The sequence below is a fragment of the Hemitrygon akajei genome, chromosome 8 (assembly GCF_048418815.1).
Source record: "Hemitrygon akajei chromosome 8, sHemAka1.3, whole genome shotgun sequence".
Taxonomy (NCBI): domain Eukaryota; kingdom Metazoa; phylum Chordata; class Chondrichthyes; order Myliobatiformes; family Dasyatidae; genus Hemitrygon; species Hemitrygon akajei.
This window is the reverse complement of record NC_133131.1, coordinates 68,173,217-68,190,393: the sequence shown is the minus strand read 5'-3', so window position 1 is coordinate 68,190,393 and position 17,177 is coordinate 68,173,217. Positions and strand designations below refer to the sequence as shown.

The 17,177-nt window shown below is 39.0% G+C and overlaps 1 protein-coding gene across 2 annotated transcripts in view; it reads right to left on the bottom strand.

The window, feature by feature from the left end:
• LOC140731954 (AT-rich interactive domain-containing protein 2-like) overlaps positions 1-17,177 on the bottom strand; it is a 322,272-nt gene that overhangs the window by 114,564 nt on the left and 190,531 nt on the right. For both annotated transcript variants that reach the window (XM_073053964.1, XM_073053965.1), the window contains exon 6: positions 11,516-11,583. In XM_073053964.1, coding sequence (XP_072910065.1) covers positions 11,516-11,583 — 68 coding nt within the window. The remainder of the gene's footprint in view (positions 1-11,515; positions 11,584-17,177) is intronic.

Below are 17,177 nucleotides of genomic sequence, written 5' to 3'. Positions count from 1 at the left end.
TGTGATCCTGATCGGTGGGAGAGATAAGCAGGTGCTACACCTTGCCCAAGGGTGACCTGCAGGCTAAAGGAAGGAAGGAAGGAGTGCCTTGTAGCTCTTTTCCTAGAGACATAGCTCCACCCCATGACCCAAACTATAGTTTTAAACTATACAATACAGCATGCAGAACATCACATTAGATATCAGACATGTACTTGTATAAATAGGAGTAGCTACTTCCAGTGTCAGGGGAGAAGATAAACAAGGATGGCATGCCAGCTTGTATCACACAGCTTAAACAGCATTTGTGAAATGAGAATTGAATATGGATGCCATGGACTATTAAGATCAAATCCAACACTATATAATTTAAAGGGAAGGTAAGTAATAGTGATTATTAGCACAAAGGTAGCAGACTGCTTTACATTAAAAAATAACACTGGCTCACCATTCTTTGCCACTCTCAAATCTACCTCTCTGAAATGGCTACTGGTTCAGAGGCAGTTGGGATGTGAGTATCAAATTGACTGTAATAATAACCTCAACACAAGAATAAATTAAAACTACACTTGAAGCTTGTAGGCAAATTAGATAGGTTTTCAGAAAGCTTGCACTGGCAACATGTGTTTGAATGCTCCTGCTGTGCTGTATAATTCTAATGCAATACACTCTGAAATCTTGAACCATTTTCATACTGAGAGCACAGTGTTAATAAATATACATTATAAGTTAAAAGGAGACACATAGTGCTTCAAAAACGGGTCTTATACCTAACTGAGTGAGCACATCACATATTAGACTTGTTAAATAAGCTGACATTAGTACTCCTTGCAAGAAGCAAAACAATCATGAATGATTTGGAAGCTATTAAAACATTACAGAACATTTAACTGAGAAAAATATAGAGAGTGCAAAAGAAAGAGCTTCATACAGCTGCAAGGTGCCAAGACTACACTGCTCAGGCTGGGTACAAATATGAAGCTGTCTTTTTTTTTTAACTGAATCAATGTTGTTGGTAATTTATTAACAGCTTCAATTGTGTGTGTTTCAGCTTGCAACACTCAAAAAGCTCAAAAGAGCTGGCTATAGGTTTCATATAATAAATAATGCTTTGGGCAGATGGAGCTTGTGAGCTGTGATTGGCAGCTCATCTAGGAGAAGGAAAACTCTGATCTCAAACCTCAGTTGCCTTGTGACTAGCCCCATTCACAGGGAAGGCTTGGGAGTGAACCCCGAGGGAAAAAAACTGGAGCTGGAGTCCCTAAGGCAGTCCTACGTTGAGTTCAAAGCTGACTGGCAACTCCTGCGATGCTGCTAGTGCAAAACTGTATTGGTCTCTGCTGTTCATTTGGATTCATCAGCTGCACTGAGCGGTGGAACCTGCTACGTGGGCAACAACTTGCTCTCCATATCATACTGCCCTGGCTTGCATATGACAGCTAGGACACAACATCCATGATCAATCCCGTCCAAAGGAGTGCCTCAATGCTTCATGTTAATACTTCCTTTCAGGAAAATTGTACTTATGAAGACATCTTTACAACATCAGCTACAAAATGAATTTATCAAATAACACTCTTTGTAAACATACATCTTATTATGAGACATATAATTATCGACACTAAGCTGTGTTACTAAGTAATTTCTTTATTAAAATTTATCCAAAATTTTCATATTAATACAACCTAAATAATAATTGGAAAACTTGTTTCATTTCAAGTATCAAAGAAAAAGTCAGACCACATTTTCATGTCTTTTATGGTGGCTAAGTTCTGATCCCAGCTTTCTCAGCTTCAAAAAGTGAGGCAGTTGTGGATAAACCACCTCACTACAATGCCATCAAGACCACTGAACTCTAGGGTTCAGAGGGCAAGTGAGATAAACATTCCACTTCCTGTCCCAGAAAAGAGAGGCTTGCACAGACTATAGACAACAAGTTGAAGCACTGGATCAAAACAAGCACAAGCCAAGCAAATTACAATGGCAATAACAGATTCATTGGACATAGAATCAGGAACAGGTCCTTCAGCCCACAATACTCTGCTGAACCAATTAAATTAGTAATCAAATGGTGAACTAAATTACACTTTTCTGCCTTCACAATGATCAATTCTTCCATTTTCCTCATATTCATACGCCTATCTAAATGTCTCTTAAAAGTCTCAAATGTATCTCCTTCCACCACCACTTCAGGTAGCGCATTCCAGACATCCAACACTTTGCGTACAATACTTGCCCCCATATCTCCTTTCAAATTACTCCATCTCACCTTAAGTGCGTGCCCTTTGATATTAGACATTTCAACCCTAAGAAAAAGATACTCCCTATCTACTCTTAGCTATGCCTCTCATAATCTTATAAATATCCCCTTAGACACCGCCACTCCAGAGAAAAAAAACCCCAAGCCTCTCCAATCTCTCATTACAGCACATGGCCTCTAATCCAGGCAGCAGCCCCAGTAAACCTCTTCTGCACGCTTTCCAAAGCCTCGACATCTTTTGTATAATGAGGTGACTAGAGTTGTCTACAATACTCAAGATGCAGCCCAACTAGAGTTTTATAAAGCTGCAATATAACTTACTGACTTTTAAACTCAGTACCTTAACCCACGATGGCAAGCATGCCAAATGCTTTTTTAACCATCCTTTCAACCTGTAGTCACTTTTTAAGAGCTATAAACTTGGATTCCAAGATCCCTCAGCTCATCAACAGTTTAAAGTCCTGCTCTTAATAGTGTACTGTCTCTTTACATTTGACCTACCAAACTACAACACTTCATATTTAGCCAGGTTAAACTCCATCTGCCATTTCTCCATCCATATCTGCAATTGATCTATATCCCATTGTACTCTTTGCCAGTCTTCTACACTATCCACAACACCACCACAATCTTTGAAATCTACAGCATATTGCAGGCTCTTCGGCCCACAACGTTATGCGACCATGTAACCTACCCTAGAAGCTGCCTAGAATTTCCCTACTGCATAGCCCTCTAGTTTTCTAACCTCCATCTAAGAGTCTCTTAAAAGACCCTATTGTATCCACCTCTACTACCTTCGCTGGCAGTGCATTCCATGCACCCACCACTTTCTGTGTGAAAAACTTACCCCTGACATCCTCCTTGTACCTACTTCCAAGCACCTTAAAACTATGCCCCCTCATGCTAGCCATTTGAGGCCTAGTGAAAAGCCTCCAGCTATCCACACGATCAATGCCTCTCATCATCTATCAGCCTCTATCAGGCCACCTCTAATCCTCCATCGCTCCAAGGAGAAAAGGTCGTTCACTCAACCTATTCTCATGAGACATACTGTCCAATCCAAACAACATCCTTGTAAATCTCCTCTGCACTCTCTCTATAGCATCCACATCCTTCCTGTAATGAAGTAACCAAAAATGAACATAGTACTCCAAGTGGGGTCCAACCAAGGTTTTGCACGTGCAAACTTACTAACCCACCCTTCTATATTATCATCCAGGTTACCTATGTACATCACAAAAAACAGAGGTCCCAGTACAGATCCTGCAGAACACCATTAATGACAGACTTGAATAAGACCCTTTGACCACTACCCTCTCTTCTATGGGCAAACCAGTTCTGAATTCAAATGCCCAATTCACCATAGATCCCATGCACCTTAATCTTCTAGATAAGCCTCCCATGAGGGTCTTTGTCAAACACCTTACTAAAATCCACATGGACAACATCCTTCATCAATCATCTTGTCAAAACCTCAATGAAGTGCCCACACAAAGCCATGGTGATGCTTCCTTATTAGGTGATGGTTTTCCAAATCATACTCCTTAGAATTCTCTCCAGTAACTTCCCTACCACTGGCATGAGACTCACCGGTCTGTATTTCCAGGATTATTCCTAGTACATTTCTTGAATAATGGAACAACATTAGCTATTCACCAGTCCTTCAGGACCTTGCCTGTGGCCTGAGAGGACATGAAGATATTGGTCAAGGCCCCAGCAATCTCTTCTGTTCCTTCTCTCAATAACCTGGGATATATCCCATCAGGCCCCAGGGACTTATCCATTTTTATACTCTTTAAGAAACTCAATATTATCTCCTCCTTTACCTCTAAATGCCCTACCCTATCAATTCGCTCAGCACCTATCTTCCACATCTACTTTCTTGGTAAATAATGAGGTAAAGTACTCATTAAGGACCTCACCCGCATCCTCTGCATCCAAGAAAATGTTCCCCCCTTTATCCTTGGGAGGTCCTAACCTCTCCCTCGTCCTATCCTCTTGTTCTTGTATAGAATACCTTTGGATTCTCTTTAATGCTACTTACCAAGAACTTTTCATGGCCTCTCCTTGCTTTTCTAATTCCCTTTTTGAGTTCTCTTCTGCCTCCATTATAATCAAGTTTGATTCGTAAGCTTTACAATACCTTATTCTTCCTGACTAAATTCATTACCTCTCTCAACATGCAAGGTTCTCTTACTTTGCCATCCATGTCCTTCCTTATTACTGGAACATACCTGTCCTGTGCTCTGTGCAGTTGGTCTTTAAACACACTGCACATGTCAGATGTGGACTTGCCCAAAAACAGCTGTTCCCAATTAACTATCCCTAGTTCCTGCCCAATTCTCCCGTAATTTGCCTTGCTCCAATTTAATAGTCTCCCACAAGGTCTATACTAATCCTTACTGCAGCTATCTTAAAACTTAAGATTTCTGGTTAGATTTTAAACAAGTTCAATTTCCCTCAATGATGCAAACAATAGGACCAACTTTATGACTGTGTACCAGAAGATACCCTTGGCAGTCAGCAAAAACCGACTCTTTCAGATCATAAGACAAATGAACTGGCTAACATTCATGTCTGCCTATCTTCCACTTATCCATTCAAGAGGGACCTACACATTATCTTTTATCTATTCAAATGCTATGCAACATTTAAAAAAATTGCCTTACTGCCGGATTAAGCAGCACTAATGTGAGCTGAGGTTCCTGGATGAATAGTGTCACATTTGTAGTTTCTAGACATCTGACCTAACCCATCCCAGACATAGACAAAGAGGAAATCTGTAGATTTTGGAAATCCAACCAACACACACAAAATGCTGGAGGAACTCAGCACGCCAAGCAGCATCTATGGAAAAGATTACAGTTGACATTTCAGGCTGAGACCTTTCATCAGGACCCGAGTTCCAGAGCTAAGTAACTAAAAGGAAAAATGTAGTCCTGCAGAGCTATCTTCTTTGAGTTAAACAATGATGTAGGAGCCACATATCTGTTTTGTATCCAATGGAGCCAAATATCTATTTTCTGTCTATATTATATTTTATGGCATGTTTATTATGGCTATCTGTCATATGGATTGGGTGTGGTAAAAGCAAATGAGCACAGTTACAAATTGATGCTTTGTCTTTATTTAGTTGTTTAGTCTAGTGGAGAGGGGTTGAAGCAAGAGTAATGATATTATTTTAATGACCACTAATTAGGATGTTATTGGAATGCCTAGATATGCTAATTAGTTGTGCTAATGTCATTATTGGGATGCTAATTAGATCGTTAATTGGGACACTTAGACTGTTTAGTTACACTCTTTGAATGCCAATATCACTATTAGACTGCAAGTTAGACTGTTATATCTGAAACTTAACTTTGTTAGTTTTGGATATAATTTAACTTTTTTTTTGTTTAATCGCTCTTGATCATTTGTCTTTGCTGGTTTCACAATAAAGGATCAAATGTACCCTTTCGATTTGGAAGCACTTCATACAATGTTTGTGTACCCTGAATTGTCTCTCAGAGGTTTTGGTTTGTTTTCAAGTACAAATGGGAATGTGCAGATTTTGGGGTGTGGCAATTGGTGACACCAGAAGCAGACCACATAAACAGTGGTGACCCCAGAAACAAGCATCTAGAACCTAAAATGTCATGAAGTCCATTTAAATCTTCCTTTCAAATCAAGCAAAGTATTACGTGAGTAGCAGTGGATCCAAATTACCTAAGTATCAGCTGAACATGGGGTTGGAACATCACGAGGTTGAATAAAAATAGGACCATAAGAAAAGGAGCCCATCAAGTCTACTCTAACATTCCATCATGGCTGATTTATTATCCCTTTCAGTCCCATTCTCCTGCCTTCTCCTTGTAATCTTTGATGCCCTTACTAATCATGAACTTATCAGCCTCCACTTTAAATATACCCAATGACAGCCTCCACAGCCCTCTGTGGCAATGAATTCCACAGATTCACTACCTTACTAAAGATAGTCCTTTCTCATCTCTGTTCTAAAGAGCTGTTCTTCTATTCTGACGCTGTGTCCTCTGGTCTTAGAAACCTCCACTAAAGGAAATATGTTCTCCAAATAGGTTTCAGTGAGATTCACCTCATTCCTTTAGACTCCAGAAAGTAAAGGCCCAAAGCTATCAAATGCTCCTCATACATTAACCCTTTCATTCCTGGTATCATACTCATGAACCTCCTATGTAAATTCTCCAATGCCAGCACATCCTTTTTTAAATAAGGGCCTAAAACTACTCACAATACTCCAAGAGCAGTCTGTCCAATGCCTTATACAGCCTCAACATTATATCCTTGCCTTTATATTCTAGTGCACTTGAAACACATTGCATTTGCCTTCCTTACCACTGACTCAACTTGCAAGTTAGCTTTTAGGGAATCCTGCACAAGGTCTCCCAAGTCCCTTTATCACTAATTTCTGAATTTGGTCCTTATTTAGAAAATAGTCCACACCTTTATTTCTTCTACAAAAATGCATGACCACACACTTCCCTACACTGTATGTCATCTGCCACTTCTTTGCCCATTCACCTATCTAAATCCTTCTGCAAATTCTGTACTTTCTCAACCTCATACGCAAAGCCATCAGATAGAAAACCAGAATTAGGCCACAAGGCCCATTAAGTCTGCTCTGCCATTCAATCACAACTGATATCTCTATTTTAGGGAAGAGTCAATCACTTACAGTTGGAAAAGTTCTGTACTGCACTATTTATTGTTGACCAGATGGGAACTTTGGGCCTGGCCTCCCATCAGAAGATGTAGCTGGAAGCATTTCAGAAGAAAAAGCATACTCCTAAGTAGGGCACAACTGGTGAGATGAGTCTAGGTGGCTTGCCAGATACTGGATGATAAGCCACAATGTTCTGCAGCATAAATCTGGTGCTTTAAATCTTAAAACCAATGCAGTAGAACACAAATGGAGACCAACATGATAACTGCTACTGTTGGCCCTTCTTATCAATAATCAAGAATACATATACCAATGAATTCTAGCACAAAAAAATCTAAAAGAAACATCCAGCCACACAAAATAATGTCTTGAACTGAGCTGCAAGGACCCATCATTTTAAGAACATACACATCAGCTAAAATCATGCAAACATAAAATGTAAATAGCTGTGTATAATTTTGGAAAGAAAGGCCAGGACTGAGATGCTATGTTTAAAATGCTGAGAAAACTGGAATACAAGCTCTGGGAACAACCTTATACATGGCAACTGACAGGCAAGAAATATTTCTGCAGCAGTCATGCCACTTTAATATTATTATTGTGCTATTAAGAATGAAATTGGTAAAAATATAAAGATATGAACATGTGCTCTGATTTTTCTAATTACTGGAAGGAAACAAGTTTTCCAACTATTACTTAAGCTTGTAAAAGCAAGAAATTTGGGGGTACATTGATAATTTAAAAGAAAACACAGCTTAGAAACAAAGATTTATGTTCACTGAAAAAAGAACAGTTATCTGGGGTTCTTAAAAGTGGCACTAATGCTACTGAAATCTAACCTCTCCTTTCAGTTTCACAGAAAACAGGCAGGGTCTGAACTGGTTCAACCAGAATACACTTGGAGAAGCTGTTCTTGAGCTCCAGTTGAACATTGTGGCAAATGTGCTTTACCCAGTAGACATGGGTAATAAAGTTTGACATCTGTCTAAACATTTCTAATTCTATTTCAAAGATTCAGAGAGTATTTATCAAGGTATGTATGCAGTTTACAACCCAGAAATTTGTCTTCCCCACAGATAGTCACGAAACAAAGAACCAGGAAACCAACCCATTCAAAGAATAACATCAACATCAAACCCCTTTCCCCCACCCCCACGCACAAAACAAAACTACACAAATGGCACCAAAATGAAATGAGCAAAAACACCGAACAGAAAGCACAAAATCAAAAAGCATATTTAAGTTCAGTTCAGTGTTCATTATCTGCAGTCTGTCCCAATTCAAAAATCGCTCAGAAGTAGTAACAAAAAAAGGAGTGAACAGAATTAGAACTAGAAACTAGAACACATCATCATAAACCTGAATTAGAGTCCAAATCTACAATCAGCGTCGATTAACCCTTGCTCTGGCCCCATTCACCGACAAAGGGCAAGAGACCACCACAAAGTATTGTTTTTCAGAAATGACCTTAACTGCTTTTTACTAGATTGATTACAGATTCAATTACTGATTGCCACTTAAGATCTAATTTGCATTTCTTATATGTATCTAACTTCCATTTCACAATCACTGTAATTTAAATTCAAGATTATATTATTTTTCAGATCACCTTCATTAGTTAAACTGAAATATTTTCAAATGGGCAGGATTTTGCTTTGATTATGATCATCAATATTGTCATGAAATTTTCCCTTCAGACCTATTTTTAGTGTTCACTTTAAACAACATTCCTCAATTTAAATGCAGTGTTATTCTGAAAGCTGTTTAAACACTGACAATATTGCCTAACAAAAAGGCAACTCATTGCTAAATTAATGCTATCCTGCATTGTTTGATAGAAATTTAGGATTACTACAATAGAATTCCTACCAATCCTTTGACAACTTGTACTGGGTTGAGCTAAAATACCAAGTGATCAGCTAAACATGCCACCACAAAAGTAACAGAAATAATGTCACCTGTCCCATCCAACCAATTTTTCTCCTAATGGCCTCCAATTATCTCCCCAATCACTACAGAAACAGGGAAGAGGAACAGGTTGCTCTTCGCACATTTTAGAAGATGTTCATATTAATAAATATCCACTCATACATGATGCATGTGTACACCAGCACTACTCAATTGTTGTCATCAAATAAATATTTTTCTCAGGGACTGAAAAACCGCTGAGCTTGTTACTTGATGATTGGGTTATGAAATCTCAGTTCTTCAGTACTTTTAAAGGCACTACTGGTGCAAAATAGATGGTTCATTTGTGCTGAGCTGTTATTCTATTAATAAACATTGTTTAATACATTAATTGTTAATTCTTGAGCTGCCAACAGGTTAAGGTAAATTCCAATTGCTCTGGGCCAATTGGTTTAATTATCAACTTACAATGCAAAAGACATATTCCAATTATAAATCTAATTAAACAAAGGTAATTACTGTATTTTCCTTCAAAAGGCTATCAACCTGCAATTCCCATTTTCAAGTTAAGGCAAGACAAGGGTGGGGGGGAAAAAAGATCAGTCTCAGTGCCGCTGGATACATCCTACAATTTTCTTTTATTTTTCCTCCAATATAAATTTAAGACAATGCCAAGAAGACTTAAATACATCTTTTCATTAGATAAACATTTTAAAAAAAAAATCAATTTCTACTAATCCAAGAAAGACAATGCTACAGATGGTGTATTTTTCATTTTTGGCATCCTGTGTTAGGTTAAAAGAAAAATACTAAAATTTCCAGGTTAATGTGGAAGTCCTCCTACCAGTCCATATGCCTGGACTTGCATCTCCTTTTCTAATGGCATTCAAAATTATACCACAAATTAGTGTAATTTAGCATTAGTCCCTAGTGCAGCTCAGAAACTGATCAACTATTTCACACAGAACCCTTATAGCTAAAAAAAAAAATCTGTACCTCTTCATTCTGGAGTGGATTTACATTTGTGCCAGAGGTGAAAAGCAGATGGCTGATCACCTGCACTGACATGTTCCTAATTCTGGTATTAAACCCATTTGTATTACTTCATATTAACACAAAGTTTTTCTCTTCTCTCGACCAGAAATAAATGGTATTGCTAAGAACATGCTGCTGGCCTGTGAGAGTAGCTTTCTATCTCAATCCAGGCACATCCAGGCTCAAGACATTAGATAAGAAGACATAGTGCCTTGGCTTGCACTGGAAGTTAATAAATGCAACAGAAAAACCTTGCTAGGTATATGACACATTCAATATCTTACTATCATTCAATGTTCTGTGGATATCATATATTTGTTTGTTAGTCAAAAACAAATATAAAAGCTTAGTGTATAGTCGATCACTAATGCAGTCCAATTTAACTAATAGAGGATCTACAGAAATCCAAGCAGGACACAGAGCAAGAAATGACACTCCAAGTGTGCCATGGGCACAGAATTGTTTAAATGGAATAAAACACTAGATTTCAAGAACATGAAGACATGGCAAACCTACTGCATTACATAATGAGAGCAGAGTTTACTTTTACTGACTTTCTACTGAATATATCCATCTCAATATTTGTTTTCTAAATAAGCATCGTACTGATAATCTAAATTACTTCCAAGGATATCCATGTAAATATGAAAACCTCAAACCTCCTAAAACAACTTCTTTGCTGTCATCTTCACTGATTTCCAATGTTGAACTCCCCTCAAAGGAGCAATTTGTCATTCTGCAAAACACTGGTTCTGAACGTGCACCGTTCAGCGACTCCACCTCATTTACATGGAAAGGAATAAGTTAACTTCCAGATAATTTCCACTTCTAACTGAATTGAATCTATTATCGAATTGGTAACTTCAATGTGCTTAAGACATGCTGAATGTTAAATTCTGTGTATTTGCTACATGCATTTGTAGACATTGAAAGATTAACAATTTTCATAGCAGCTGGTGGCGGGGTGGGGGGGAATAATTCATTAGTAGTCCAAATATTTCTGAAAGCAGGACCTACCATTTTTTGGGGGAAGGTTCTAGGTTCCATAGGGTCTTACCAATCAGGAGCTGACTTTGGGAAGCAAGATGCCTTGAAAGTGCAGGCATGGAAGAAGTGAGCATGGGTTGAACAAGCTAGATACACGTATTAGACAAATTCTTGCAACAAATTGCTTCACCTTCAAATGAAGTTTTATGTCCTGGAAATCAGAACGGGGTTACGGAAGTAATACCAATGTTCATGGTCCCTTTTCTTTTGATTAGGTACATTTTGCACTACATTCTGTTTAAGCTGACAGTTCAACAGAACATTTTCCAATTTTGGAATTTGGTACATTTTGTTTTAGTTTGAGGATGAGGGTCCTCCAATGAAAGTAAATTCTAAACATAATTCCACAAGAGTTCATCATTTTATCACATCTGGATCTGTAAACTGGTCAGGCAAATAAATGCCGTGTTCACGACTTTAATACTAAAGTGTACATATGCTATTCTTACTTTGTTTAAGCTATACAATGCAAGTCTAAAAAGTTTAAAAATATATAGATTTTGAACTACAGTGTAATTTACATGCATTCATGTAGACATCCTGGATAACTGCACTCTGATTAACTACAACAATGGCATGCTGTGATCTACCAGAAACATAATCACCTTTATGAAGTCCCTTCCAGATTTTATTTTCCATTCTGATTCATATACATTTAAATAGGTTCCTGGACCTAAAACAAAGAAAATATACAATCAGCAAACTGATGACCAGACACTTAAAACCAGTTGTAAATTACAGTTATGCCACCAACTACAAAAATATCATTATATTGAACAAACTGGACACAGAGAGCACAGGAGCTCCAGTATATTTACACATTTGGAAAAATATCAAGGATGAAGTTGTCTGTTTCACTGGCATCACATTCACTTCACGTTCAGTGTTGCCTTAACCTTTATGCTGTATGTACATATATGTGATTAACTGCAGTAACTAACCAATATCACATCTATAATTAAGCTCATAACTAGAAGGACAAGGGCAGTGGGCATGTGGGAATACCAAGACCTCCAAATTTCCTTCTAAAGCACACATCATCCTGATGAGGAAACATGTTACCATTTTTCAACATTAGTAGCTCCAAATTTTGAACATTCCACCTGCCATTGTGGAAATAGCCATACTGATAAATGGTTGTTCGAAGTGTTGGCTCACCATAAATAATTGTTTACCTTGCTAACAAAAGCCACATTTCTGAATAAATAAGTGACTTTGTTTCTTCCTGCCTTCCTAGCTTAGGCTGCATTAACATCTCACAACACTTTTGCAACTCAATTTCATCATCTTCTCTTTCCTCCCCATAAATGCACCAGTTTAGGCCACCCCCAGGTTATGAACATCTAACTTATGGACACAAATACAAGTGGCCCCTGTTTTCGCATGTTCGCTTTACGACAGTTCACTGTTACGAAAGACCTATATTAGCTATCTGTTTTCACTAGCCAATGTCTTCACTTTTATGAAAAAAAAGGCAGCCAAGCTCCTTCCCCGGAACTGCAATCGAGCTTAAACACTTGTCTGTGAGCATCTGTGTTTTATTTCAATTTGCTTTGTGCATCCGTTAACAAGATGAGTTCTAAGGTATCGGAAAAGCCTAAAAGAGCTCGTAAGGGTGTTATACTTAGCGTAAAACTAGACATAATTAAGCGTTTCGATCGTGGTGAATGAAGTAAGGACATTGTCCGCACGTTGAACTTGCCGGCGTCCACCATTTGCACTATTTACACGCAGAGAGAAAGAATCTTGAAAGCTGCTGATGTTACTGTTGGTTCTGCTCATAGCAAAGTGGTCTCTTTTAGTCGGCATCCAATAATGGATAAAATGGAAAGTCTACTGCTTGAGTGGATTGATGGGTGTACAAAGCATGGTGTTCCGTTAAGTTATCTTATACTTAAGGAGAAATCAGTCTTTTTAATAAACTGAAACAGAAAGCACTGGACAATGGTGATGGAAGTGTTGCGAAAGTGGAATTTAAACGTAGTCACGGGTGGTTTGATCAGTTTCTGAGGCAAGAGCAGCTTCACAGTTTAACGTTTACTGGAGAGAGTGCTTCGGCTGATACTGAAGCTGCCGAAAAGTTCCCAGCAGAACTGAATAATTACAGAAGGTGGTTATTCATATGAGCAAGTGTTTAACTGTGACAAAACTGTAATTTATTGGAAAAAATTGCTGACACCCCAGTCCCCTGTACCTCCCACCACCCAAACCTCCAACTACTCAGCCTAACACACCATCATCAGCATGTTCGCTGTCTTCCCGATTCCGGTAAGTGAAACTACACTGTACATACATTATTTCTACCTTATATAGGCTGTGTAATTTTACGTGTTATTTGGTATGATTTGGCAGCTTCATAGCTTAAAGGTTACTGGAGAGAGTGCTTCTATGAGAGCGCTTGCGTGAGATTTTCGCTATACTAGACAGTGCTACGATGATTGCAGAAAAGTATTTCTACTTTATATAGGCTGTGTATTTATCATATCATTCCTGCTTTTACTATATGTTACTGTTATTTTAGGTTTTATGTGTTATTTGACATGATTTTGTTGGTTATTTTTTGGGTCTGGGAAAGCTCACAAATGGTAATTGCTTATTCACTTTACGACATTCTGGCTTACAAACCGTTTCATAGAAACGCTCTACCTTCAGATAGTGGGGGAAACCTGTACACATGAATGAAGTCCCATAGTATTAAATTCAGAAGTACAATGTACATATATACATTCACTCCTACAAAACTGCAGAATTAGTTTCTTCTCTCTTTTCACTTATAATAATTGCTATTTCTTATAAGTCATTCATCACAATACTGTGGAGAATGATTACCACATTAAGTGACTTGTGTGTATTTTCTGCCGTGGACAAAACTGACTTAAAGGCATCTGTAAAACAGAACCTGTTACCCAGGGATGGCCTGAAATGAATTGCCAACAACATAATTTTGAGAGAATGTTGTGTGACTACTTAGTGCTGAGGTACACAGCTTGGAGCAGCATTCTCGCCAGCATTGTTAACAAGGCAGTTGTAGAGAATAAGCAATTCTCGCTTCACATGTTGACAGAGTTCCTGGATCCAAGAATTACATTAATCACTTTCTGTGAGATATGATGGAAGCTGCACAATCCCTCTCAGTTTGGCTGCAAATTAGTGCTCATTGACCACTGAGCTGGTCACCTTAGCAAAGTCTCCAAACTGAGGAAGTTGTGCAGCCACAAGAAAAAGGTAGAGGAGGGGAGAAGACAGCAGCCAAAGATACAAAATACAAAGAATGTATAAATTATACAACCTTGAGATTTGTCTGCTTACAGGCAGTCACAAAGCAAGAAACACGAAGGAACCCAATTTAAAAAAAAGACCAAACCCCAATGCACAAAGAAAGGGGGGGGGGGGGGGGGAGCATAAATCATGCCAACAAGAGAAGCGAGCAACAGCATTTCAAACCAAATTGAGTCCTTAGATCCAAATCCCTGGAGTAGGCCCAAAGCCTCGATATCAGTTCACATTAGTGGGCCAAATTGCTGCAAATCTTGCAGACCTGAAGCATAGCAGATGGGGGCAGTCTCAGCACCAAGGAGAGATAAATGAACATCACTGGACAGCGAGCAAAATCGGCCCAACTCTCGCCTCCGATCACAACACCTGGCCTTTCCGGTCTACCTAGACTGGTATTTAAATTGTCCGAACAGAGGATCATACTTCACATTAAGACCTGGGACCTGGCCTAGACCACAAATGCACTAGGCCTAGACCACGCTACGCAGTGATTCATTCTGGGTCTAGATTATGTCGCCCAGGCTGAAGCCCTTCTCAACTTTTCCATATCAGCTCGGTGCTTAAGAGCGATCCAACCTCACACCTGGGTTAGCTGGACAAGCATCAAAACTCCTCTTCCTTGACTCGTCCTCTCCAGATCACTCACTCCATCTGCTTCGACTTTGCAAAGCACCAGCACTGCTCATCTCTCAAATTCATTTCTCTTTCACTCACCTCTTCATTGTTTGCAGTAATAGTTTACTACAATTTACTTCAGAAAAGGTGTTGTTAGTAATGTTTTTAGTCAAACTTCTCGCCTTTCAAACTGCCAGTAAGCTGTCACACACATTCAGTAGCGCCATCTTAAACCAAACAATCATCTTAAATGTCACAATGAAAATGAGGATGCAGTCATTGGTAACATTGTATAAAGGCAGTCCATTATCTGCATTGAAAGCTCATGGTACCCAGGGATGCCATGTTTGGAGCTGCTAGATCTCCCCTAAATATATCCCATTTAAAATGGTAACAGTGCCACAGTGGCGAGTGTTCACGGTATGCAAAATCAACTTTATTCCACAGCTACAGAACAGTGATGGCTATCAAAAAGCATGGATAAATGCATCTGCAACAGATGACCTGTTGTTTTATTCATCACCTGATTGGAGCATAATCAAGGCATTATGTTATTCAGAACTTTGGGTATTTGGTGCAATTACTGAGTGCCAGTGAAGGGCAGGCATCTGCACACGAGGCCTCGAGCACAGCAGCTTCCAGCAGTTGGGAGGGTAGTCTAGCATAATAGCCTGAAATGTGCACTGAGAATGGGGTATATCCTTTTGAGTGTTTAGATTTTAGGACTATAAGTACTCTCGTGGAGTGGCACAGTAGTATAGTGGTTAGCACAATGCTTTACAGTGCCAGTGATCAGCGAGTGGAGTTCAATTCAAGTCACAATCTGTTTGTATGTTCTCCTTGTGACCGCATGGGTTTCCTTCAGGTGCTTCATTTCCTCCCTCATTCCAAAGACACATGGGTTAGCATTAGGGTTAGAGATATTAAATGTGGGCATGCTAAATTGTTGGAGAAGGAGTGGTGATACTTGTAGGCTGTCTCCAGCATATCCTTGGACTGTTGGTTGTTGATACAAATGATGCATTTTCATGTATGTTTTGATGCTTTGATATATAGTTTTTATCTTTTGTATCAGCACTCAGCAGGGTACTACCATACACATCAGTGCAGCACTTTTAAACTCAGTTTTTTTTACAAAAAAAAGTCTTTGAAGCCTGATGCTTTTGACAATGCATCTCTTGTCTATTCCTGAAAGTAATCTTTCAAGAATTAATAGATTTATTCATCATGGGTAAAGCCCTCCCTGTCATTGAGCAACACATGTACATTGTCACAGGAGAGTAGCATCATCATCACGGACACCTGCCACCCAGGTCATGCTCTCTTCTCACTGCTGCCATCAGGAAGAAGGTACAGGTGTCTCAGGACTCACACCACAAGGTTCAGGAACAGTTAATGCTCCTCAACCATCAAACTCCTGAATCAGAGGGCAATAAATTCACTCAAATTCACTTGCCATCACTGAACTGTTCCCACACCTATGGACTCACTTTCGAAGTGTCTTCATCTCATGTTCTCACCATTTATTGCTTGTTTGTTTGTTAGTCTTTCTTTCCTTTTGTATTTACACAGTTTGTTGTCCTTTGCACAATGGTTGTCCGTTCTGATGGTGCAGTCTTTCATTGATTCTATTATGATTATGGGATTTATTGTATATGCCTGCGAGAAAATGATTCTTAGGGTTGTATATGGTGACATCTATGTACTTTGACAATAAATTTACCTTGCAATTTGAACTTTATTTACTTAGAGATACAGTGCGGAACAGACCCTTCAGGGCAATAAGCCACACCGCTCAGCAACACACTTATTTAACCCTAGCCTAATCACAGAATAATTTACAATAACCAATTAACCTACTAATCAGTACATCTTTGGACTTTGGGAGGAAACCAGAGCACCTACAGGAAGGCCACACGCCCACGGAAGAACATACAAATTTTCCTACAGAGGACGATGGAATTGAACCCTGAACTCCAACGTCCCAAGCTGTATTAGCAGCACACTAACTGCTACACTACTATGGTGCTGAAGTGGATCTGTATGACTAGAAAATTGCAATGTCACACTACTCTGAGAGGAGGCAAAAAAAAAGTAAACTGTAGACCGGTTAGCCTGACCTCAGTGGCTAGGAAGATATTAAGAGTCCATTATTAACGATGAGGTTTTGGAGTACTTGGAGTTACATGTTAAAATAGGTTCCTTCAGGGGAAATTATGCCTCACAAATCTGTTGGAATTGAGGAAATAATAGGCAGGGTAGACAAGGGAGAGTTAATGGATATTGTTTATTTGGATTTTCAGGCCTTTGACAAGGTGCTGCATATGAAGCTGTTTAACAAGTTAAAAGCCCATGGTGTTACAGAAAAGACATTAG